The 26,189-nt window shown below is 37.1% G+C and overlaps 1 protein-coding gene across 2 annotated transcripts in view; it reads right to left on the reverse strand.

Annotated features, from left to right (window-relative positions):
- Positions 1-26,189, reverse strand: part of LOC138713282 (microtubule-associated protein futsch-like) — a 1,205,925-nt gene that overhangs the window by 1,004,383 nt on the left and 175,353 nt on the right. The window contains exon 1 of one of the 2 annotated variants that reach the window (XM_069845261.1): positions 1,952-4,029. The exons of the other annotated variant lie outside the window; for it this stretch is intronic. Within the exon in view, the coding sequence (XP_069701362.1) occupies positions 1,952-1,966 (15 nt within the window). The 5' untranslated portion in view covers positions 1,967-4,029. Of the gene's footprint in view, positions 1-1,951; positions 4,030-26,189 lie in introns of those variants that run through there. 2 annotated transcript variants of the gene reach the window in all.

Here is a 26,189-nt window from a genome sequence, read left to right on the forward strand (position 1 = left end):
CATGTGACTCATAATGTAGTATTAAAATTTTGTTTTCACAGACCGTGTGTACTTAATATCCGCCATTTTCTTTCTTCTCAGTCACAGATTTTATCAAAGGTATGATGATGACCATAACTTTTTTTCACAGAACTATGTCACAGTTAGATGTGATCAAAGAAGCTATATTACACTATAAAAGATTATATCATATATATTTTATCAAACTTCTATGACACAGAAATTTGATAGTGTAGTGAGTGATAAAAATTTACTATTATACGATATCATGCAAAAAGTAGTGCGATAAGTGCTTTTAACAGTGACTTTCAATCGTTTCAGCCGACTACCATTGTTTCCTATCAGATGTCATACAACAGAAGTCGCAACCGATCAATAAAGCGGTTCAAGAAATGGCAAGACTATTGTTAAAATGTTTTTGGTTAAGTAAATAAATTGTTTGAACAACTATTTGATTGACAACTACCTGCAGGCCTACTTAGGCCTATGTGAAACAATAATTGAGGAGGGAGATGGGTGACAGTTTGGTCATTTTCATTAAAAAATCGTAGTTTCGTCCTTTTTTTTTTTTTTGTGAAAAATGAATCAGCAGTCTCTTATTTAACTTGTATGTTGATCAAGTTTCAGTGCTTTGCGGCGCTGTTAAGGATAAAAATTACATCATATTTAAATGGCTGCACCCTTGAACTTGAATTTTGATCGAGGAAGATGACATTTTTGCTCTACAGCCTGTGCTGTGGTTAACGAAACACAGTAAATTTTGAAGTTGCATATTTAAAAATTATCTCCATTTATAGACGTAAATATGAAATTCTGGATACTTAGTTCTATTATAACTAAATCAGAGACGTCGTAAAAAGTCATACATGAAACTTAAACTTTGTGAAAGGAAATAGATTTTGAAAAAATATATTTTTTCCTTAAATTTGAATAACTCAAAAACCATTCATGTGGTCATAATGAAACTTATATGCAAGAATATTTAGGGCCTATAGCAAGGGGATGAAGTGTACAATATAAGTCTCTATTTTAGAAATACAGTTATAATAAATTTGGGTGCAATCAGGTTTGAACCGGGGACCTCTCGATCGGCAGATGAATGCTCTACCACTGAGCTATAGTAGGTTATTTTACGACGCTTTATCAACATCTTAGGTTATTTAGCGTTTGAATGAGGTGAAAGTGATAATGCCGGTGAAATGATTTCGGGATCCAGCACCGAAAGTTACCAGCATTTGCTCATATTGGTTTGAGGGAAAACCCCGGAAAAAACCTCAACCAGGTAACTTGCCCCGACCGGGAATCGAACCCGGGCCACCTGGTTTCGCGGCCAGACGCGCTAACCGTTACTCCACAGGTGTGGACACTGAACTATACCAATGCTTGGTTGTAATATCAAAGTTTTACTATTACAATGAGGGGGAATATAGCAGTGGAGAAACCGGGAACTATATACAATCACGGCTGTCTAAAAAATAGTGTACGACACACATGTTACAAATGATTTTACCACAGTCTAGTACATACACTCAATACGTAGTGAATATGCATCCATAGATAGTTGCTAACCAATAGGATCGCTACTATCGCCTCATCACAGACAATGCGAAATAGTACCGGCACAGTCTATTGTTCCTAGTACCCTCACAACTCAAGCTTCGTGACTGTATATACTAGACTGTGATTTTACTCTGTTCGTAGGGTTGATTCACTCGGCTAGTGGCATTGTTTCGCAAACATCCTTATCCACAAAATAAAATGCCAACGTTAATAATTTTATTTTAAATAACTATTTTCTAGCTTCGTAATAAGGCCATATTTTTATGCGTAAACATATATAGCTGAATTCGACTTGTGACTTTGAATATTTATAGAGTACATTAACCTTAGAAACTCAGAAGATCCAATTTATTACAGAATGACCCAGCTTGCAGCGTGGCCTTGCCCATACCTGCATTAAATACATGGTGACGACCCTGGTGGAAGGACTCCAATTAGATGAATCCGGAGCGAGAGCAGTTTGTTTTCGTCGTCCAGGAAACAGCCGTGCTCATCTCAAACCTTGTACCATCGCCAAGGTGTGTTTCACGCCGGACCTATTTCTTCTGTCACAATCTATTCTTACACAACTGTTACAGTGTGAGTGTAACCAGATGCGATCTACACACTCGAGGGGTCACACACGCCGAAAAAACACGCAGTGAAGTCAGCTGAAGGTGCTCCACATCCGAGGAGAAACAAGTGACGAATGACAAAACTAGAATCGGCCGGCATTCGGCCAAACACAAGTGCACTGTCTTCAAACAGTTGACATCTCTCGTACAACTGCTCTCACTTATTTTTCTTCCAAATTAAAATAATATTTCTCTTAACAGTCTTCAACTAATTGCGTACCGTTAGTTTTAACTTGCAAGATAAAGTCAGGTGATAAATGTTTAAAACTGTTAAAGTATTAAAATCCTGATATAGTTCTGAAATTATTTAAAAAAAATGCTACTGTTTTCTCGTGAACAGTTATTGATCGTCTTTATATGATTATAGGACTTATATTTATTAAAGTGATGGACAAATTTAAGTCCAATAATAGACAATGACGGTTCCTCCACAGATAAACTTATTTGGTAAATCACAGAGAATGTTAAAGAGTAGAGTTATAAGTTCCAATACTTTTTTTTGTATGTTTTATGTAAATTCCCTAATCAAACTGCCACTAAAAGATAAACAACTCACATTGTCACTAAAACGTTCACAGCTGAAGCACAAGTACTCGAGGAAAAAGAAGTCATTTCCTGCATCATTGTGTAATTCTCTTCCTTTAATAATTACGTGCCAAGATGAAACTGCGAGTTTTAACACAACACAACCTTCCAGAATATACAACAAGAGTGTATCGTAACACACCCGCGACTTCGGTGGGAACTTCTTCACAGACAATCGTCTTCACTCACACTGACCCACTTCTTTCCTTCTGTTTTTTAATAGCCTCAACGTGCTCAACGACTGGACCGGCCGCAGTTGAGCTTCTCAATGACTGCGACGTGATGTTTAATTCAAATCCTTAACGTACAATCTGATACGCTCGTCTTTTGTTAACGTGGGAAAAACAAACATGACACTGCATAAAGTTTAACAAAAAATGTTTGACAAATTACGATAAATATCCATTGTTTTGCTTCCAGTCATGTGCAATTTGCTTCAGAAATTACAGCAAACACAGTAATAATAAAGATGTGGAGAAAGTATTTTTGTTAGATGTTTACACAGTGAGTTTCATTAAAGTCTACTATAAGAACTTCACTTTCTAACTCATCTTCAATACTTTCTGATGAATGTATAATACATTAAAAAAACAAGACTGCCACAGATTTAGAATGTTCTCTTTGGACCTAATCTAAATTCTTCAATTGTCTTCGCAAGCTTAGACTGCGATAGAGTAAAGTTTGGTATGTATTACCACACATCAAAATACAGTATATCTTGGAGATTATTCTGTTTATTTTCGCTGTCTAAACACAGAAAACACAGCTATATAGTTTCATACAATTATTTCACAATGTATGTTCTTATTCTCGACTGATAAGATATTGATAAAACGAAGCGCAAAGTCTTGAAGGATCACAAAGTCGTAAAAACACGTGCACAATGTCACAAAAAAGGCAGTCCGAAAGTCGAAACTGATGAGGTTGTCCACATATAGAAAAATGTTAACTAAACTGAGCAACTTTTTTTTCCCTCCTCGCCAAACAGGTTCAAGGAAATACCGCTAAAAAAAGACACGCATATGCATACGCACACACAATTTGTAGAGTACACAGAATATATGGGCTAGTAGTGCCGGATGTAACCATCAATTAGGTTAAAAACCTCACGCACACTCGAGCTGCAAGATGCCCTTGGGCGGGGAAAGGTACGCAGATGAGAGCCAATCAAGTTTCTCCCGCTGCAAATATTTTCACCCGGCGTGGACATGGTCGTACAAGAGTCCCGCGCAAGAGCCGAACCGCACTTGTCAGGCGCCGCACCACTACTGTGCTAGCTGCTCGGGCTCGGCGCGGTGCGCGCGGAGACTTTCCATCCTCCGCCACCTTGACAGCCGGCACGCAGACCCGGCCCTGCCCGGCCGACTGACTGGACCTCGCCTGACTGCCCCATCAAAACTTTCTTTCAAAGCATAAGTGGAATTAATTCGGGACATACTGCTTATCACTATCGCTCAGTACACCACCACGGCATAACACGCAAATATAATCTGTTTAGAATAGTAATATACGTTACAAGAGCGGTATGTTGACGTTTTCATGGTCGAGGAAAAGATTGAAAAAGCGAAACGTAGTTGAGCTTTTTTAATTTCCGAGAACATGAAAACAAACATACCGCTCGTGTATCGTACATTATTTTGTGCGAAGATCGTTTATTACATACCTGAAAGACGAATTTCTAATTAGTTGCAATGAAATCTCCATCTTGGTTTCTGTTTAATGACGTCAACTTCGGAACATCAAAATATCTTTCTTCAACATTGTTGCTGTAAAATGTTTTCTGTGTTTACTATACTTTTCATTCATTCATTCATTTATTTTATTCCATAGATCTTACATGAGCAATGAAGCTTTAAGATGTGGAACATGTCAACATTTTACAATATTACAATTACAATTTTTACAAATTTTTATAGTTTTACAATTTAGTAATTTTCTACAATTTTTACAATGTTGTACAATTTTTTTTTTTTTTTTTTTTTTTTACATTTTGGCGAGATGTAGTGAGATGAAATGAGGTCCGAGGATTCGCCAAAATATTACCCGACATTTGCCTTTTCGGTGGGGGAAACCTCGGAAAAACCCAACCAGGTAATCAAATCAAAGGGGGTAATCAATCAAAGGTGTTGATGCCAAGGACTCGCCATAGACCATCCGGCTTCAGTCCCACGGCTGTGGAAAACCTCGGAAGAAACCAAAGTCCAAAGGGGGATCCAACCCAAGCCCGAACGCAGCTCCGGAACAGCAGCCCAGCGAGTCTGCCGACTGAGCTACATCGATGGCTCTACTAAAAGTATACAATACATAGCCAATCAGATTATTAAATTTACAAACGCAAACGATCATTCATAAGTTGAGCTATATTATAATACAAAACAATTTAATTAAATTTAAGGTATAAACAATTCAACCAGTTGTGATATACAGAAATTGATAATACATATCATGCAAACTACTTCAAATTACAAACACAAACAATTTATCAGTAGAGCTATACAGATTACTATTCAATTTAAAGCATATACAATTCATCGGCCAAAACTATACAAATATATACAATACAAAGTAGCATACTTTCATTAAGCTATACAAATTTGTGCAATTAATATCAAGTAGATTAATTCAATTTATAATCATAAACAATTCATCAGTTGAGCTATACATATTACCATTCAATTTACAGTAGGTCTATATACAATTCATCAGTAGAGCTACACAGACTAGTAATCATTTTAAGAACATATACAATTCATCAGCCAAACTATACAAACATATACAATCAAATTAGTTCAATTTACAAACTTATTTTCGTTAAGCTATACAATTCATATGAAGTAGATTAATTCAATTTATAAGCTTAAACAATTCATCAGTTGACGTATACAGTACATACAATTCATCAGTTATGCTAAACAAAAAATACAATACATAGTAAACAGATTAAGTCAATATAAAAACATATTTTAGTTGAGCTATATAAAATTGTACATGTCATTTAAGTAGAATAATTCAATTCACAAGCATAAACAATTCATCAATTGTGTAGAAGGTATGAGTATGTAGAAATTTGGTTAATTCTTTTCTGAACCTTTTCTCGTTGTTCTTCAAATCTTTAAGATTATTAGGCAGTGCATTGAAGACTGTTATACATGAATAGCGAACTCCTTTTTTAAAACAGCTTAGACTAACAGAGGGCAGCCCGTGATATACGTCTGTCTTTTTTTTCCCCCAGTCTATAAATGCGAACTTAAAAACAAACGGTAAGGTTATGCAATGATTTATTTTTCATTTTAATATTTTAACAATATTATTTATATAACATATTGCAGTAATAACATCGGCATCTGGAATCTCGTTGATTTTTTCACGGCTTCCTTAATGTTACTTGTATCAGGAATGCAATAAGTTTCGTGGAGTAGTAGACTTTACTTAATTTTTGCAAATATTTAAAAACAATAATTAACATTGCAATTTAGGTGAAATTGCAGTGGTAAGTTTCCAATTTATAATTATTACTATGTTGAACGTCTCTAAAAATAATATGTTAAAAGCCTAAAGCAGTAAAATGAATATCGCACTTAAGCGGTAAGAAGAGGGAAAGTGTTATGTGTGTTACGTTGGGAATACTGAATGTGGTATTTCACACTTACCGCGTATTGGTTCTGTGCGGAAAACAAGCAAATACGCACGATCTCGCACAAAGGTCCTTTACACGCACAGATATTTACACCAGCTTGTCTGCAGAGATTGTGTTTGTACAGACAAACCGGAGAGCAGTCGTATGTAAATGAAAAACCGGAAAAATTAATCTGTGGTACGATCTGCGTTCCACCTGTGCGAAGTCTGGTGAGGCTTGAATTAAAGCAGACCTAGCCCAGACAAGCCGGCGTAATTTTGAACATGTACTAAACGCCCAAATTAAATCTGCGTCCGAAAAGAATGTGAATCACCATTCCCTCTCCCTCTGGCCTTTCTGACCTATGAGTAAATACTAAGTTGATAAAGAGATGATTACTGTTCGTGCCAGCGAGTTGTATGAGAGTTCGTGCCAGCGAGTTGTATGAGATAATGGTGAATATACGTGTATGGGACATACTGAAGGTGTTGTACCCGAATAAATACTGTGAAAGTGTTTATAAAACAGTTATATTACCAGTTGTTCTGTATGGTTGTGAAACTTGGACTCTCACTTTGAGAGAGGAACATAGGTTAAGGGTGTTTGAGAATAAGGTGCTTAGGAAAATATTTGGGGCTAAGGGGATGAAGTTACAGGAGAATGGAGAAAGTTACACAACACAGAACTGCACGCATTGTATTCTTCACCTGACATAATTTGGAACATTAAATCCAGACGTTTGAGATGGGCAGGGCATGTAGCACGTATGGGCGCATCCAGAAATGCATATAGAATGTTAGTTGGGAGGCCGGAGGGAAAAAGACCTTTAGGGAGGCCGAGACGTAGATGGGAAGATAATATTAAAATGGATTTGAGGGAGGTGGGATATGATGATAGAGAATGGATTAATCTTGCTCAGGATAGGGACCAATGGGGGGCTTATGTGAGGGCAGCAATGAACCTCCCTGTTCCTTAAAAACCAGTAAGTAAGTAAGTAACATGGTCTCACTCACAGACGAAACAGTAGGTTGTATACTAACAACTACAGCAATTAGAGCTACTATATTGTTCTCTAACCAGGAGATCAACCGTGAAAGGAATGTGCTTACTATTGCGTCATCTATTGGAGCGAAGTAGATAGATAATATTACCGTTACAACGTCAGTTTAAAAAACATGCGCTCTCCTCTGTATGTTATTTTCTGTATGGAGGGATTAAAAGACTAGGAGATTAACAGTGATCTAATTTTGTAACTAGGGTAGTATAAATATGTGTGTATCAGTGTTTTGTTTGTGCTGTGAGAGTTAGCCAATAGAGATATGAGTACCCACGTGTGTAACCTTATGACATCAACATTCATTCACAGCATTACCCCGCTGCGTCTCATTCCCCAGAGACTTTCTCGTGGTTGGAGTACAGTATAGCGCTTGTTTCTTGAATTCACGCGACGCAAATTTAACTTGGGGGGGAGTAATAAAGTCAACACAGATCATGCCGCAGATAGCACAGTCTTCTGCCTTCTACAGTGACGGTGATTCTGCTCAGGATTCACGAATTTATAAGTAAATTCATAGAATTGTATAAAACATTGTCGGCTGTTTAGAAAGTTAAGGGCAAAGAATATAGTAACAGGAATGAGAAAACGCGGTCTATGAGAAATTAATTTATAGAGTGAAAGAAATTGAAGAAGTAATGAGGATCGTGACATTGTAGTTTTACTTTTAGCCCTTCATAAAGACATCGATTTCCTTATTACTAGAAAGGGAATTCATATGCATTAAAAACGAGGAAATATGCATGCACGTATGCACTTAAAATCACGATATGTGCACTAAAAATAACAAAATATGCACTCTAAAAATTGAAAAATGTTTGGTACCTAACGGATCCAATACATATGTTACTGTTTCTGTCTTCTTTACCTTCTCTGATTATGGAGCCGATACGAAGTGCCAGAATATGGAATATTTCTGCATCTAGACACGGTACAATACCAAAATCCGCCACTATATTGAGCATCATGACAAATTTAGATTATACTTAACAGACCAGAGGGTCCAGGTTCAAATCCCGATTTACCCTGAATTTATTATTTACTTATTTTATTTATTTTACCTGGTAGAAATAAGGCCATCAGGTCTTCTCTTCCTCTCTACCAGAGGATTACAACTACAATATTAAGGATACATTTACAATTATAATTACAATTAATATTAAATTTACAAATACAATAAAAATCAAAGTACTAAAAGATTAAGTGATTAATAAAGGCTAGACAGTTTATTCTATAAGTTAGAAGAAAGAAAATTATGTTATTAAGTAAAAATTAAACCTACTCTACGCAGTAAGAAAATGCTTAATAAGTTTGTTTTTGAACACTGCTAAATTTCGACATTCTTGATGTCACTGGGTAGGGTATTCCACAAGCGCGATAGCGAGATTGTGTATGACGATAAATACGTCTTATGTGTAGATATGGCTAGTATGCGGCTATTTTGTGTGCGTGTGAAGAAATTTATAACTTGTGTTGGACAAGTCCATAGTCGAATCCCGACACAGGGGTTTTGTAGGGATACTCCGACTCTCCTGTGACATCCAAGTATTTTTAATCATCATCCATTACGAGTGTAATGTAGACTCACCGCCTGTGGTGCACTCTGGATAGTCTCTGACGAACTAAATGGTATACGCTTCTCGGCACTAGGGACATCTATCAGCTACACTCGTAGAGTAGTGATGAATAACAGCACGTTAAGAGCCTTGCCATTGCACAAAAAATTTAACAGTCGTCATTTTTTTAAGGATTTTGAACAAACAGTAGGCACTGTAAGTAGCGGGACTTCTTTGTCACGTGGTCAGCACAATGCAAGTACAACGTCTGACCACAAAGCAAGACATGCGACCCAATCACAGTGCAAGAATATAAATACCCTTTTTTTCCTGCCGGGAATCGAAGCCAGATTAGCTGGATTTTCAGGAGGAAAATGTACCATCTGAGTCACAGGATAGGATGGGGTTTAAATTTATGATTGTGTAATAGGATATTTCTTGGCACCACACTCAATAGCGGTAGAGGAAACACACAAGTAGAAATGATGCGAGTTTCGAGCAGGCAACGTCAAGGTCCGCTCCCACTTTGCGGAATCGAAACGAAAAGTCTGCTGTCGCTCACATCTTGTGGAATCGAACCGAATAGTACTTTTGTGTTTTGTCATACAAAAGAGGATAATTCTGCACAAAATGAATTAATTTTTCTTCATTCGTATTAAATTATGATTTTTGTATACGTACTACTTCAGCAATAACTTCCAATTGTAAACAAATTTAGCCGCCAAGAATGAATGTGGTTCATTTGCCTTTTCACGAAGGTTCACGAGAACTGACTATCATACCAGAAACAAGAAATTCTGTTCCGGTAGTGGAATAAATATTCTAGCTCCTGAATTCTGTTCTGTTCCATTCGATTCGACTCGCCGCGCAGCGCCGCACCGCTTTCTGCTATCTTCCATTTAAATACATTATGAAGAGAAATGCGGTTCGACTCGATTCCGCTACGTGGGAGTGGGCCTTCACTCCGATGACTAAAACAGCAGACTTCAACGCAGTGGAATATGTAGTGGGGATAGATGTATCTCAACCATAAATCAACCAAATATCCAATGCTAAATCATTATCACTTTCCGATATATTCTGATAAATTGTGTGAAATCACTGTGATCCCTATGGACAAATTAGTGAAGACATTTCCATGTTTCCATACCTGTTCCGAAAAAGACAAAGTGAAAAAAAGACATTATTTACAACTACGCGAGTAGGGTCCCATACGATGCTTGTAACTTAATGTCTACCAATAGAGACAACTAACGCTGGATACTTTTATTGTCTTTTATAAATCTGGTCTCTAGTATAATCACAGTCTAGTATATACAGTCACGAACCTCAATACGTAGGGAATATGCATCCATAGATAGTTGCTAACCACTAGGATCGCTACTATCGCCTCATCACAGACAATGCGAAATAATACCGACACAGTCTATTCTTCCTAGTACCCTCACAACTAAAGCTTCGTGACTGTATATACTAGACTGTGGTATAATGCTGGCACTATATTACATCGTGCCCCAAAACGATTGCTTCGATTTCACGATTCTTTATCTTAGTAATTATTGTTACAGCAACGCAACAAGAGCTAATAGACAGATAATCTATGCAAGTTTTATATAGAATTTATGTATTTATTTATTTACTTATTTATTTTTGTCCTATAGAATTATCTGTGATGGTTACCATGTTCAATAACTTACGTTTTGTTCAGTACCTTACAAGTCCTCGATTGTGAAGCTCTGACCACACGGCACACATCTAGGCGTTATTCCAGTTCCTCCTCCTATACAGAGTGTTACCATTTACTAGTATCCCCTGTACCGCAGCTATGATGTGACGCCGGTTATTGGCCAAAGGAGGAACGTAAACATTGTTCTTTACTTCTCCCCACAGGAAACTATCACTCCTTTTTGATATTCTGCAACCTCCTCAGTACAATGGCATCTGTTCGTAAATCACGTGCTACATCCTGTTGCATCCTATACTGATCTGAAGATCGCAGCACCGTAGATACTAGAGATGAACAAAACTAACTGACGCTCTCGCTCGCTGTGTTCGTTGCATTTGTCTTTCGAGTCTCGTTTCGTCATTTTCGTGCGCTTTGAGTGTCGCTCATCATTCTCGAAATAGCATTTGGTTGGCGTGGAAAGATTTAATAACTTTGAATAACATACGTCATCGAAATAAATAGATTTATAAATGTTTAAATGAGACAAAAACACAAAACAATCTTAGTCATCAAAATATTCTGGTTCTCTTATATATTACATATGGTTATATGAATAGGAAAAAAAAAACAATTCTCAAATAAATTTTCATTTCTAAGAAAATAAAATATAACGTTAATATCTTTTTACTTGAGATTGCACACTTGAACTTAAACATATGAAAAGAAAATTCCTAAACTTTTAATAAGGGCCTAGTAATTAAATAAAGACAGGGGAACGGATTATTATACACTGAAATGTAGAGATGTTTCAAATAGGCTACTTGATTCTTTATACATAATATAACAGTTTCCAAAGTAGATAAAAGTTCAGTCAGGTATAAGCAACTGTGGCGATTCAAGGCTGCTTGACTTCCGGACTTCGGGAGTGATCAAACTCGAGTCTCCTGAACACTCACAACCAGACTTTGCGTCAAAGACGCGACGTAATACAACATTATTGTGCGGGTTTTCGGTTTGTGGGCGCTGTTAGTCTCGCTTTATCGATCGTTGTTCATCTCTAGTAGATACAGTGATTCATCAGGGTGCCCCCTGTCCGAGAGAGCTACATAGTTCTAGTAGCTCTCTGGTCTGTTATAGTTCGCTGTGAAAGCTGCTCCGGTTTCCTGAGATCTTATGCAGCTCCACCAGACAGATGACATCTGTAGACGAATCACAGCACCACGTCTGCCACATCTACTGATCGACTTGAAGCTACTGAAGATGATAGATGAAGTTGAAAATAATTAAGGCGAAATAAGTCCGACGTCCAACGCAGAAAGTTACCCAACAATTCTGCTTCAAGTGTTTGAGTGGGAAAACCTCGGGAAAAAATTCCAACCAGCATTTGAACCTAGCCTCGCTGGTTTCACGGTCAGACATGCTTACCGTTACTCCACAGCGGTGGACTTCTTATACGTCCAGTACAGTAAGAAATCCTCAATAAGGTTACGAACGCGTCGCAAGGGTCTAATTCTTGAAAGCAGATAATTATAACAGTTCATAGGAGGCGGGGTAAAGATTTAATTAGAATTCTCCTCTAAGAGGGATTCGCTGATGGCTTAAGTGATAAGGGTGCTGCACACGGCAGAACACACTCTATTTATGATCTGGGCTAGGATTTATTTCCACCACCCCCAGAATTATAATCTCTAAGCCTTCTACCCAAGAGGCATTCCTCCCTATTGAATGAACTCCATTCCTGAGTCTGCAATTTTCTTTCGATGCTTAATAATTAAAAGCTAAATCTCACTCCCGTAAATTAAGACAACGGTTCTTAACGTGTGATATAAAGAAGTTCGCAAGAAACTAATAAAAGATAATGAAACAATATCAGGAATGCGGTGCATCACGAAAGACGTAACAATCTACTGATCTGAAGACAGTAACCGGCAGATATGTCGATCACTATATGAACATTTGCTATGCTATTTATAACTGAATATAAATTAACTGCATATTTAATTCATAATCAAACAGAACTTTTGACATTCCATAACATAATTTTTTTGGTGAAAGTTCTGCTGTTAGTTGGAATAGGTGGTTAAAATTTACAATGAGACAAATAGAGTGCTGTGAAAAATAAAGAGGTATGAATTTTTAAAATTCTGTATATAAAATTTACACGAATCTTTAGCCTAAAATAATACATTAATCATTTCTGAAATACGTATTGTTATACACATGATTTCTTATTACTCAAATAGAGTGCGACTGTTTACAATTGTAGTTAAAAACTGAAAAAAACTCATCTGTATATCAGCGGTGACCAAAGCGGATGTTGTGATTGCATCGTGTAACCCCAAGCATTCAAACGGGTACGAGGAGTTTCCTTACGTTGCTGTGGGTTTCATTCACGTACTAAAGGCAAGCTGTGGCGATATCATGTCGCTCTACAAACTCTGTCTCTATAAGCAGTAAGAGGTGGTTTCGTAAAGAATGAGAAGGAGAACTTTTATGTTGTTCTGCCGGACAAAATGTAATATGTTTACTTTGCTCAACAGTTCGATTAGGAGTATAGAGAAACATTAATTGCCACACTGAATAATGTATTATTATTATTATTATTATTATTATTATTATTATTATTATTATTACTGACCACAAAGTATGTGTTTCTATAATTCTTCTGTACGTGCATGAATATTGATATTTTTAGATCTTCTCCATAGAAGGGTAAAATTATTAGTTTTACCTCAATTTTAATCTTCAATGAGGGTAACTATTTATTAGTTATTTATTTAATAATAATATTGTAGAAAAACTGATTCAATATTATGTGCCAACGAACTGTTAAACGCCAAGAATTGATATGTCTTACATCATAGCCAGGAAGAGAAAGATGACATAAATAAATGTAAGGAAGTCAGGTACCTAATGGGGTTTGAAATATCTCGTGCTCTAAAACCTTTTAATAGAACAGAATTTCTCAAAAGAGTAGATTAGTGATTAAAATAGCTTAAATAACTTGTCCATAAGAAGTTTTTAATTTTGAAAAACTACGAATTTCTCGACCAAGTATCGAGAGAAGAATTTAGAAAAGTCCTGATTATATTCAAGAGGAAGATTAAAAAAATAAGTAAGAAGAATCGTATATTATTCACTGGCTCTTGATGACAGCAGTGACATTACTGATACAGCAAAGCTTGAGATTTTTATCCGCGGGATTGATCAAGATGTTAGTACAGGAACCATCCCTGGTTGTAGTTTTCATGCCAAGTACCTTTCCTCCGTCTCCTTACTTCATAGGTTGTCGGTCGCATGTAATCACTGCAGCTCGAGTTTTGGTCACCGCTGGTCTATGTCCTCCCCTTACGATCTACCCGTTACGTCACTGAGTGTTAACCACTATGAAAGTGTACAGTGAACCTGAAAGTAGTGTTCCATGTTCTCTTTAACCACGGCATCATAACCCTGGGGAGGGAGTTCATATCAGCCTGAGAGCCGTATTTGAAACAAAATGATTAATTTAATCAACTTCCGTTTACGCAATAGGATTTCAGCCTCGAGGATAGGCAATATATACGAGCTTGTGCCGCCGACCGTGGAAGATGGCCCACAGCGCTCACTGCGCAAAAACAGGTGGAGTTTGTTATTCATTTCAAACATTTACCAAGTAGCATGACTAAAGCTTTTACTGCATAATTTAAAACCAAATATTAATATTACGATCTACCACGGACAACTTACGCATTTCAAAATGTGTATTTACACCAATCCGATCTCATGTCTACGAAATGTTAATAGGTAGGCTATACAGGGTGTAAGGAAATCACTACACCAAAATGAAACTGGTAAGAGATCATGAGAAGAGATTTGAAAAATCTAAATTAGTTTTTTTCCTAACATTCACCATTTTAGAGGAAATCGTTGTTTTTTTTTTTTTAACATTTGGCAACATCACGGCCACTGCAATAACTCTAGCATTCGAAGAACGCACTGTGCCAGACCCGAGTTAGTAGTTCAAAACGATGTACAGACTGATCACGTAACACCATCCCTCGAAATGTTGTTGTACTGGCTCCGTCTAGAAGATCATAGAAAAATCCACTGTCTTTCCCTTCTCTTTCACATATTACATTTCTCCACTCCTGTCTATCTTGCGTCTCGTTTTCAAAATTTATCCACCCATCATAACTTAAACCGCCGATCACAACACTCCTCAATATTATCCATTCCCTCCCACCGAACATCCTCATACTCATCTTCTTTCACTGTGGCTGTTCCTCGGCTTTGGAATTTCCTATCGAGTAATGTCAGGGACTGTCAGACATCAAACCAATTTAAGAATAGACTAACGAAAAATTTTTCTAACAATTCTTGTTAACAATAATAGCTGTTTCAGGTTTCTCAATGTTTAATGGTTATATATATATATATATATATATATATATATATATATATATATATATATATATATTACAGAATAAATATTTAAATTATCTCATTATTATTATTATTATTATTATTATTATCACTATTTCTTACCAATGTTTATTATTGTCACACTAACATTACTTATCCAACTTTCATTATTTACTTTCATGTTGTTTTATGGTCTAGATATTAATGTAATAACTATGTAACCAATTGTATTCAATTAGAATTAAAGTCTGGCTGGGCGGAAGAGAAGGCCTACTGGCCTTAGCTCTGCCAGATTAAATAAATAAATAATAATTATTATTGTTATTATTATTATTATTATTATTATTATTATTATTATTATTATTATTATTTAGTCCTGAGGGGAAGTGTGGGGAGAGTTCCGGAGTAGAGATAAGGGCGAGCGGTCGGTAAAGGAATGCAGTACAGCTTAATTGTACTGGAAACATACCGCTATACCGCACGCATGACATCCGATCGTGCCGAAGGCAAGCAAGTGAATAACCCAAACATCCCTCGGCGTTGGACGCGCCTGTCCCAGGCGCACATCTCCGGCGACTGTCAGGACTAAATACTCGTACTGTACAGTAGGCCCGTAGCAGACGTAAACATAGCCTAAGCAACTCCTAGCATTCGTCCCTCTCTCTTTTGGCTTGGTGATCGCAATTTTAAACGGAAATATGCATCTTGCGATATCAGAAACCCATTGTAATAATTTTTACTGACATGTTTTGTCCTACATTAAATTAACACACCTGATATTTGAAAATAAATCATTACAACACGGTATTATTTACTTGTAATTTTAGACTAAAAATATTACATTAAAGTAAATATAAACATAACAAGTGAAGGCCAGATTACGTCACTGCCCCATCTCTTACCTTCCCCTCCCTCTCTGCTGTACTCAGTCACAGACACGCGATACTGCGCTACCATAATTCACACTTTTCTATCTTTGTATCGCACGTACACACTTTCTAAAATACTATGGCATTCAATAAGTAATGGCAACAATACTGTAAATCAGCCTTCTAGTGGTGAACACCGAAATCTTAGAGTATGTAATAGAGGAGCGATTGTTGCATAAATGTGGAATATTAAACGTCTTTAAGTAACCATATTTTTTTAATACAGGGACTGCGTCTGATTTGTATTATTATTACTGTGGCCGGGAGGAAAAAGGTCTTAAGTCAATTTTTGTGAAAATGAGATTTTTGTATATTCCGAAAGCGGAAACAATTCTCTACAATCTGGTAAAACGGTTAAAGTCAAATAAGACTCCTGAATGGATTTATAGAGCGTTACCAAATGTCCTAAGTACGAGTACATTTTGAATCGAGACACACACAGTATAAAGGACTTATATTTAATACTTTATTCCTTACAAACCATCACATGTTTAATTTCCATGCTTTCCTATTAAAAAGGTCTAACTTGTATTTTAGCCATTTTATCACATACTGATGCACTTTCCTTTTAAAACTTTAGGCACTAGGGTAAACAGTCCTATAATTTGTTTAAGACCCATTTTGTATTCCTAATAATTTACATTTCTCATTTATTTTGACATGAAAAAGGTCTTATGTTTAAATAGTCCCTTCTACTCAGTTTGGGTTCTAGTCTTAAAAGGGCTTAAGTGCGGCCATTCTAGGAAATAATCAAGAAAATTGTTAAATGAGCAACATTGCCTGTTTTAGAAGAACTATAAACAAATAATATCCAGGAAAAATCTCTTAATTAAAAAAAAACCTATAACTGACACCAATTTCAATCTTTCTACTGGTCTCCTGAGAAGTATAAAATTTTTACATAAGACCTTTTTCCTCCCGGCCAATTGCCCTAAAAATATTCAGTAGGATGAGCAAAAATGCTTCATAAAAATACAAGTTCAAAGACGAAAACATGCAACCCAGTTCTTTATGGCATTACAACAAGCTTTTCAGAGAGAAGTCCAGCCATGCCGAACTATTTGTAGGAGAGAAGTCCAGTCATACCGAACTATTGCAAGATGGTTCGAAGCGAGGCATTCTTGTAGGAGAGAAGTCCAGTCATACCGAACTATTGCAAGATGGTTCGAAGCGAGACATTCTTGTAGGAGAGAAGTCCAGTCATACCGAACTATTGCAAGACGGTTCGAAGCGAGACATTCTTGTAAGAGAGAAGTCCAGCCATACCGAACTATTGCAAGATGGTTCGAAGCGAGACATTCTTGTAGGAGAGAAGTCCAGTCATACCGAACTATTGCAAGATGGTTCGAAGCGAGACATTCTTGTAGGAGAGAAGTCCAGTCATACCGAAATATTGCAAGATGCTTCGAAGCGAGACATTCTTGTAGGAGAGAAGTCCAGTCATACCGAACTATTGCAAGATGGTTCGAAGCGAGACATTCTTGTAGAAGAGAAGTCCAGTCATACCGAACTATTGCAAGATGGTTCGAAGCGAGACATTCTTGTAGGAGAGAAGTCCAGTCATACCGAAATATTGCAAGATGGTTGGAAGCGAGACATTCTTGTAAGAGAGAAGTCCAGCCATACCAAACTATTGCAAGATGGTTCGAAGCGAGACATTCTTGTAGGAGAGAAGTCCAGCCATACCGAAATATTGCAAGATGGTTCGAAGCGAGACATTCTTGTAGGAGAGAAGTCCAGTCATACCGAACTATTGCAAGATGGTTCGAAGCGAGACATTCTTGTAGGAGAGAAGTCCAGTGATACCGAAATATTGCAAGATGGTTGGAAGCGAGACATTCTTGTAAGAGAGAAGTCCAGCCATACCGAACTATTGCAAGATGGTTCGAAGCGAGACATTCTTGTAGGAGAGAAGTCCAGCCATACCGAACTATTGCAAGATGGTTCGAAGCGAGACATTCTTGTAGGAGAGAAGTCCAGTCATACCGAAATATTGCAAGATGGTTCGAAGCGAGACATTCTTGTAGGAGAGAAGTCCAGTCATACCGAACTATTGCAAGATGGTTCGAAGCGAGACATTCTTGTAGGAGAGAAGTCCAGTCATACCGAAATATTGCAAGATAGTTGGAAGCGAGACATTCTTGTAAGAGAGAAGTCCAGCCATACCGAACTATTGCAAGATGGTTCGAAGCGAGACATTCTTGTAGGAGAGAAGTCCAGTCATACCGAAATATTGCAAGATGGTTCGAAGCGAGACATTCTTGTAGGAGAGAAGTCCAGTCATACCGAACTATTGCAAGATGGTTCGAAGCGAGACATTCTTGTAGGAGAGAAGTTCAGTCATACCGAACTATTGCAAGATGCTAATATGTTTTCGCGGGATATCAACCGAGTTAAGATTTTGGAATGCTCCAAGCTTTCGACTGCTATCTCTGCAGCCATCTTCTTCCCTGAAGATGGCTGCAGAGATAGCAGTCGAAAGCTTGGAGCATTCCAAAATCTTAATTCGGCTGATATCCCGCGAAAACATATTAGCGAACCAACGCCGAGAAAGCCTCAAATCATACATATTGCAAGATGGTTCGAAGCGAGACATTCTTGTAGGAGAGAAGTCCAGCTATACCGAAATATTGCAAGATGGTTGGAAGCGAAACATTCTTGTAGGAGAGAAGTCCAGTCATACCGAACTATTGCAAGATGGTTGGAAGCGAGACATTCTTGTAGGAGAGAAGTTCAGTCATAGCGAACTATTGCAAGATGCTAATATGTTTTCGCGGGATATCAACCGAGTTAAGATTTTGGAATGCAAGATAGTTGGAAGCGAGACATTCTTGTAGGAGAGAAGTTCAGTCATACCGAACTATTGCAAGATGGTTGGAATCGAGACATTCTTGTAGGAGAGAAGTCCAGTCATACTGAACTATTGCAAGATGGTTGGAAGCAAGACATTCTTGTAGGAGAAGTCCAGCCATACCGAACTATTGCAAGATGGTTGGAAGCGAGACATTCTTGTAGGAGAGAAGTTCAGTCATACCGAACTATTGCAAGATGTTTAGAAGAGAGACATTCGCATTCAATCAAGACTTAGCATCCAAAGAGCTTTAGATCAATCAGTGAGAGAGATATCCAGAAATGATGTTGCAAATGGGTTCTACCGTCTTCCAAGGATTTGGCAACGTATTGCAGGCATGGCAGGGGATTATATTTGAAGTATGTAATGCGAAAAGTGACCTAAATAAATTTAGTGTGAAACAGTAACTATGTTGCCATTACTTTTCGAATGCCCTAGTATTACGACATTGGAAATGAGGGACACTCTTATCTACACTTCGTTATTTCTATAATATGACACGTGCATTTTTAGAATTATTACAACTCATAATCATTTGCTTGTATAAGAAATTCCTTTGTCTCAGATGACGCTATGTTTACAGAACAGCTGGGGTTACAAATCCACATTATATACAGTACATCCGCCTAACCTCTCCTCTTATTACTCAATACATGCAGTCGGTATCCTAGCTCTGAAACTCTGTAAGGAATCCAGAGAACGTGATAGCAGCCAGACAGAAGTATAGACGAAATGTTTATTTATGTTCATATATATATATAAAAAACTTTTTCCTTATTTTATCATCAGTATTTGAAAATTTTCAGTACACAAATAATAAACTTTTTTGCTTTCTCACCGTCACGGTGGCTCAGTAGTAGAGCGCTGGGCTTAAAAGCGAAGAGTTCCGGGTTACAATCCCGTCGATCCACCCTGAATTTATAACTAGTGTTGGTTAAGCTCCCGAAAGGTAAAGTATATGATTATGTCTCGTGACCAGAATATTGTACGAAATGGAAATATAAAAATTGGAAATTTATTCTTTGAAGAGGTGGAAAAATTCAAATATCTTTGAGCAACAGTAACAAATACAGTATAAATGATACTCTGGGGAAAATTAAACGCAGAATAAATATGGAAGTGCATGTTATTATTCGGTTGAGAAGCTTTTGTCATCCAGTCTGCTGTCAAAAAATCTGAAAGTTAGAATTTATAAAACAGTTATATTACCGGTTGTTCTGTACGGTTGTGAAACGGACTCTCACTTTGAGAGAGGAACAGAGGTTAAGGATGTTTGAGAATAAGGAGCTTAGGAAGATATTTGGGGCTAAGAAAGATGAAGTTACAGGAGAATGAAGTTACACAACACAGAACTGCACACATTGTATTCTTCACGTGACATAATTTATTCATTCATTCATTGTGCTCGCCCAAGGACACGTCTTTCATTGCAAACCCAGTATTTTCCAGTCTTTCCTATTTTCTGCCTTTCTCTTTGTCTCCTCATATGATCCATATATCTTAATGTCGTCTACCACCGGATATCTTCTTCTGTCCCGAACTCTTATCCCGTTCATCATTCCTTTCAGCCGTTACAGCTGATTCTGAACCTGAATTAGCTACCTATCGTATAACTCCCCAAGTTCATGACGGTACTGGGTGTACAATATAAGAAAATTTCTTCTCCCATGAATACTCGAATCAGCGCCCATTCCGTAACGAGGGTCCAAAGCCTTAGACCACGCAGCTACGGTGCGGATTGAAATAACGTAGCAGTAAAAGTTACTTCTTTCAGACAAAATACACAAATATTTTGTGAATCTTCAAGAAAAAAGCTTCCAACATTTTGTACTTTACTAACATGCTACAACTTCCAGCCACGTCTATATTTCATTTCAGTCCATAATTTTACTTTTGGGAAGGAAAGTGGAAATCTATCTCCATTCGAAGGGGACTGTGTCCCTTACCGTGGCTTGTGTCGTGCTCACTCAAGCAACTAACATGATCAAGAATTTTGACCGTGAAAGTCTCCTAAACCGCATATGAGTTACGATGATTGACTTTCACATCATGGTATTCGTTTCTTTGTTATCTCTCGAATACGTCATAAAATGGAAAGCGCTTGAAGAACAGCAATATTAATATCGCATCCATATGCTACAAATCATTTACTGTCAAATCACTTACATGCATGCAAAGAGATCGTAATGTTTTCCATTCTGAGCAGCAATTATCTTGACCTTTAAAGATAAGCACAAACACAACAAATCAATAATTTCAATTTTAATGACGCATTACTCAACTCAATCCAAATCTTACCAACTCATCTTCGCGAAATTAAATTAACGAAACAGTAGTCATGCAAGCAAATAAAGAAATATCTTCAGATAAATATCCAATTATACTTTCTGATGTGGTTTAAGTTCGGGTCTTCAAGGGAAAGGAAGTTTCTCATGAAATATCGGCCAGTATACGCAGCGTCGTGATGAATTTGGGGAGCTATGGTAGGTAGCGAAATCGGGTTTCGAAAACCAGACATAACGGCTTAAAGGATCATCTGCCCGACCACACGATACCTGCGTTCTGGACGGATGACCGTTCACCTCTGCTCCGGCATGTGGACGTGAAGCAAGCAACCGTCCTTGGCCCTTTATGGGTTGTTCGCGCCACGGAGAAAGCAACAATGGATTATAAAAAAACAGCTGTTATTTTAGGTACTTTTGTGGTACATTTCTTTCGCTTACTCATGAAACACTATGAGCAGAAATTTTAGTAGATTTCCACACACGCAAATAAATGAGCCGTTCAGAGCAGAAGTGGTGTAAGTCAATTTTGCTCTGAACGGCTCAAATAAATAATATACAAAATGCAATTCCTACTTTCTCTTTGTTTTTTTTTCTCTCTCTCTCAATCTCTCTGTTCTTCGTATATACATTTACAGGCAAAATATATATTCATCTCATTTAAATTTGCATAATAACGACCGAATCATTAGTCTAGTTTATATGAGGCGTTCAGAGCAAAAGTAGTGTAAGTCAAAATTGACTTACACCACTTCTGCTCTGAACGGCTCAAATGTTAGACAATAAATATAGGGTGATTCATGAGGAAAGATAAAAAATTTACGATGTGAATTCTGAAGCCATTCTGAGTCAAAACGTACATATGAATATGGGTCAGTTTTCGAACGGTTACGGAGATTTGGCTCTTTGATTTCACAAAAACTTCTGAGATTCCATTGTACTAACTCGCATTTAGAGACAGATAACGGACAAATTTACAGTTTATATTCACGTATGCATACATATCTAATATTCTAGAAGTCGGGGTCGATGTTTTAGCACATTTTCAAAGGTACCTCCTTCTGCTTCAATGCACTGTTGCGCTCGGGCGTGAATCGCGCTCGTCGTTCGGGAGAGTTGCTCGTGGCTATTCTTTACACCGCATCCAAACTACGGTCGATTAGCGCCTCTCTGATTTCCCCCTTCCTTTGCTGTACCAAGTCTTTCATCCAACTCCGCAGACAGTAAATACTCTTCGATATGGTACCCTTCTGTTCGGAAAGCGTCGTTCATATTCAGTGACGGCACGCAAGGAAATTCCATCTCACAAACCATAAACATGCATAATATCGGCGTATTCTGTAGTCGAAAATTTATAAGGCATCTTGAAAAACACAACTTAACACTTCCGATAACTGTACCTGTATAACTACTGTAATGTAGGTAGTTGACTGAACTGCCGTGAACTTATAAGTGATATTGTGTTTGTATTATATGCGGGTTCTATGTCATTACATCAGACAAGGGCAGGCGATTGGATATTTATAATGCCCCACCACCCGGTTTGTTTCTCTTATCTACATCGCTCACAATGCAGATTCCAAGGTTACGTCGTTCATTGCAATTGACCTTGTCTCACGTCAGGAGCATATGGTAATGTCTGATTCACAATGGGGCGAGACGTTTTACCAAAAAATGCATCTATCTCCGCCATCGTTCGAAAAAGGACCTATGTTCATAAGCTTATGAACTTTTTCACTCAAAATGGCCTAAGATAATTTCTAATCCCAAATTTTTTACCTTTCCTCGTGAATCACCCTGTATGTAAATGTGATTAACGATTTGGAGAAAAAAAGTTTCGAATATTTTCAAAATGACAGTTCATATTTTCCTAGAAAATTACAAAAACCCTGATTATAAAGAAATTATAGAAAATATCTCGGAGAGTTTAAAAATCCTAGGCTGCAATATGAGTGTAAAGGTTCATTTCTTGCATGTCCATCAGGATTATTTTCATGAAAATCTATGCGAAAGGTTTCACCAAGACAACAAACAAATGGAAACTAGATACCAAGGAAAGTGGAGTGTGGATATGATGGCTGATTATTGATGGATAATAATAAAAGTCCCACATTGTCATTTGCGATTTTGCTCTCTTCTTTCAGCAAATTGCACAACACTGCATAGCAACTTGCAACTTATCAATATATGGTCCTTGCGATATCTTCATAATTTTATAATACTCGTAATTACTTTCGATACTTTCTCAATTGAAGGGTTCAGAGTCATAGTGGGCCAAGCGCCATTTATTAAAAACGGAGAAAGCAAGAGTTAAAGTTAAGTGAATACCATAGTTTAATGAAGATTGACATATCATTTAGTTTTAATGTGCATACTTTATATTACTTGCTACATGTTTCCATTGAATATGGTAATAACTTCATTTTGATTCTTGTTTTCTACGTTTCAGTAAATGGCGCTTGGCCCACTATGGTTCTGAACTCTTCAATTGTTTTAATATCTTCGGACATTTGTATACCAGATGTATCCAGTTACGTTACAACTTGTGACAAATTTCTATAAAGAATTTATGAATTGCAGATTGCCATACATATTTTCTGAAATCATGGAGTTTGTCGTGGTAATACCAGCTGAATTTTCATCATTTAATGCATGAACGATTCGTATGACTTCAATGTAATGTTCTGCGTAATATAAGGCAGCTCATTATGAATATCTTGCGTTCGATGCTCAGTACTCTACTACGGGAAGAGGAGGGGGCTTACGTCATACTGACATCTTGAAAGCACCGGTAACTTGAATCATCGTATTAGGGTCCCGAGTCACGCGATCTACTTATTACAATTAACAATACATTCCAAGTTCTTTTTATATACTACGTAAAAATTAAGTAACTATAAGGACATTAAAATTTCATGGGAACAAGAGGAATAAGTCAGAATAAATAATAGGAAAGTGAAGATGAGCTTAGCTTTTTGGAATATGGAAATTGAAAAACAGGTAGGGTATCATAGAGAAGAAAATCTGGCTCCTTTGCGGCATGGGATAAGACAAGTTCCATATATTATTAGAATGTCAAGCAACAGACGATACAAGGAAAAAAAAAGGATAAATAATACATTTTTGAATATGAATCGATATGTAGCATATAAGAAAATATGTAATATAACTAATACAAGAGAGTTAAATAAATTGGGCAAATTTTTTATGATAGTGAAGATTAAATGGGAAGAGAAAGTTAAAAATAATGGTATATTAAATTGATCTTGTAGTGTGGGTGTGTTTTTTTGTTTTGTTTCTGTTTATTGTTTTTAGTTGAGACTTGGCATAGGTGATTAAAATTGTAAAGTAAGGCAGATCTGGGGTAATATATTGTAACACGTCTGTCTTACAGATATATGATAGATGAATAAATATTTCATATCATATCATATCATATCATATCATATCATATCATATATCATATCATATCATATCATATCATATCATATCATATCATATCATATCCTATCATATCATATCATATTATCATATCACATCACATCATATATCATATTATCATATCATATCATAAGGCAGCTCACTCCGAATATCTTGCGTTCGATGCTCAGTACTCTACTAGGGGAAGAGGAGGAGGCTTACGTCATACTGACATCTCCAAAGCACTGGTGACTTGAATAATCGTGAATCATCACCAGAGTCACGCGGTCTATTTATTACAATTACCAATACATTCCAAGTTCTTTTATTTTATATATGTAAAAAAGAACAACCATCTCTCCAAAACACCAATTTTACATGGAACCATGAGGGGGCGTTTAATGCAGGTTTCACTGTATTGAAAAACAACGTACAAAATAAGGAAGAAAGATCAGAGTAAAACTCCTCCAACCAAAGAAATGCTGTAATTCCATAACAGCCCATTCCCAGGATATTGCACTCGGAGTGAGGCTTTTAAGAGTGACAATTTCCACCTTAGAGAGGGGATGGGAAACGAGAGCCAGGGAGGGAGAGAGACGGGGACACCGTGATTGTTACCTCGTCGCTCGGGTTAATCCCAAGAGCGGCATTGCGAAAGCAGCGTGGTGCCCTGGGAAATATCTCGGACCTGATCTCTCGATCCTACATTGTCAAGTTGGCACTGCACCCTCAGGGGTACAATCTGTGCTATGGAACTCTGATGTGACCATTGTCTTTTATCTTATTTGTAGAGCCCATAAGCGGGATGAAGCTACACCTTTCAGTAGAAGTTCCACGAGATACGTCTTACTTTATATCAAATACTTAAATTTCGTACTCTGCTAAAATACATTTACGCCTGGGTACGCTTGCATTACATCCTTCACAGCAGACAAGTGTAAAATTTTTAGCGTCTTATTTGAATGATAGGCATCAATCTGTTTTGGCAAATGGTAAAAGGTCACAGTATCAGGTATTAAAACATGGTGTGCCTCAAGGCTCAATTTTGGGACCTTTATTGTTTATTATTTATGTTAATGATCTTCCTGACTATATTCGGGATGGATGTTCTGAGTCTTTCATGTTTGCTGATGATTTAGCCGTTAATACTATTCACAAAAATAGAGACTGATGTATCAAGTAGGGTTGTTATTGGTGTAGTGCGAATAACCTTATGATTAATTTTAACAAAACTGTTAAATTAAACTTTGGTATTAATCGTCTTACTACTGTTAGGTTTCTGGGCATCTTTCTTGAGCCTAGAATGGGATGGAAAACTCATGTTGACTATGTTGCTAAGAAAATAATTAGGCCTGTATATGTTAAGGTTGTTAAGGAATAATTTACCTAACAAGGTATTGTTTACAATATTTCATAGCCATATACAAAGTCATTTAAATTATGATATTATTCTTTGAGGTCACCATACTTCTGCTCAAGCTCTTTTCATATTACAAAAGAAAGCTTTAAGATTAATTCATGGAGTATCAAATACGACTTATTGTAAACCTCTTTTTATAAGGTCACAAATTTGACATTGCCGTCTATGTATGTATTGGCCTGTCTCCTTTACATTCGGAATAACATTAATAATTACATGGCATGTACTTCTGTTC

The sequence above is a fragment of the Periplaneta americana genome, chromosome 14 (genome assembly GCF_040183065.1).
Source record: "Periplaneta americana isolate PAMFEO1 chromosome 14, P.americana_PAMFEO1_priV1, whole genome shotgun sequence".
Taxonomy (NCBI): Eukaryota; Metazoa; Arthropoda; class Insecta; order Blattodea; family Blattidae; genus Periplaneta; species Periplaneta americana.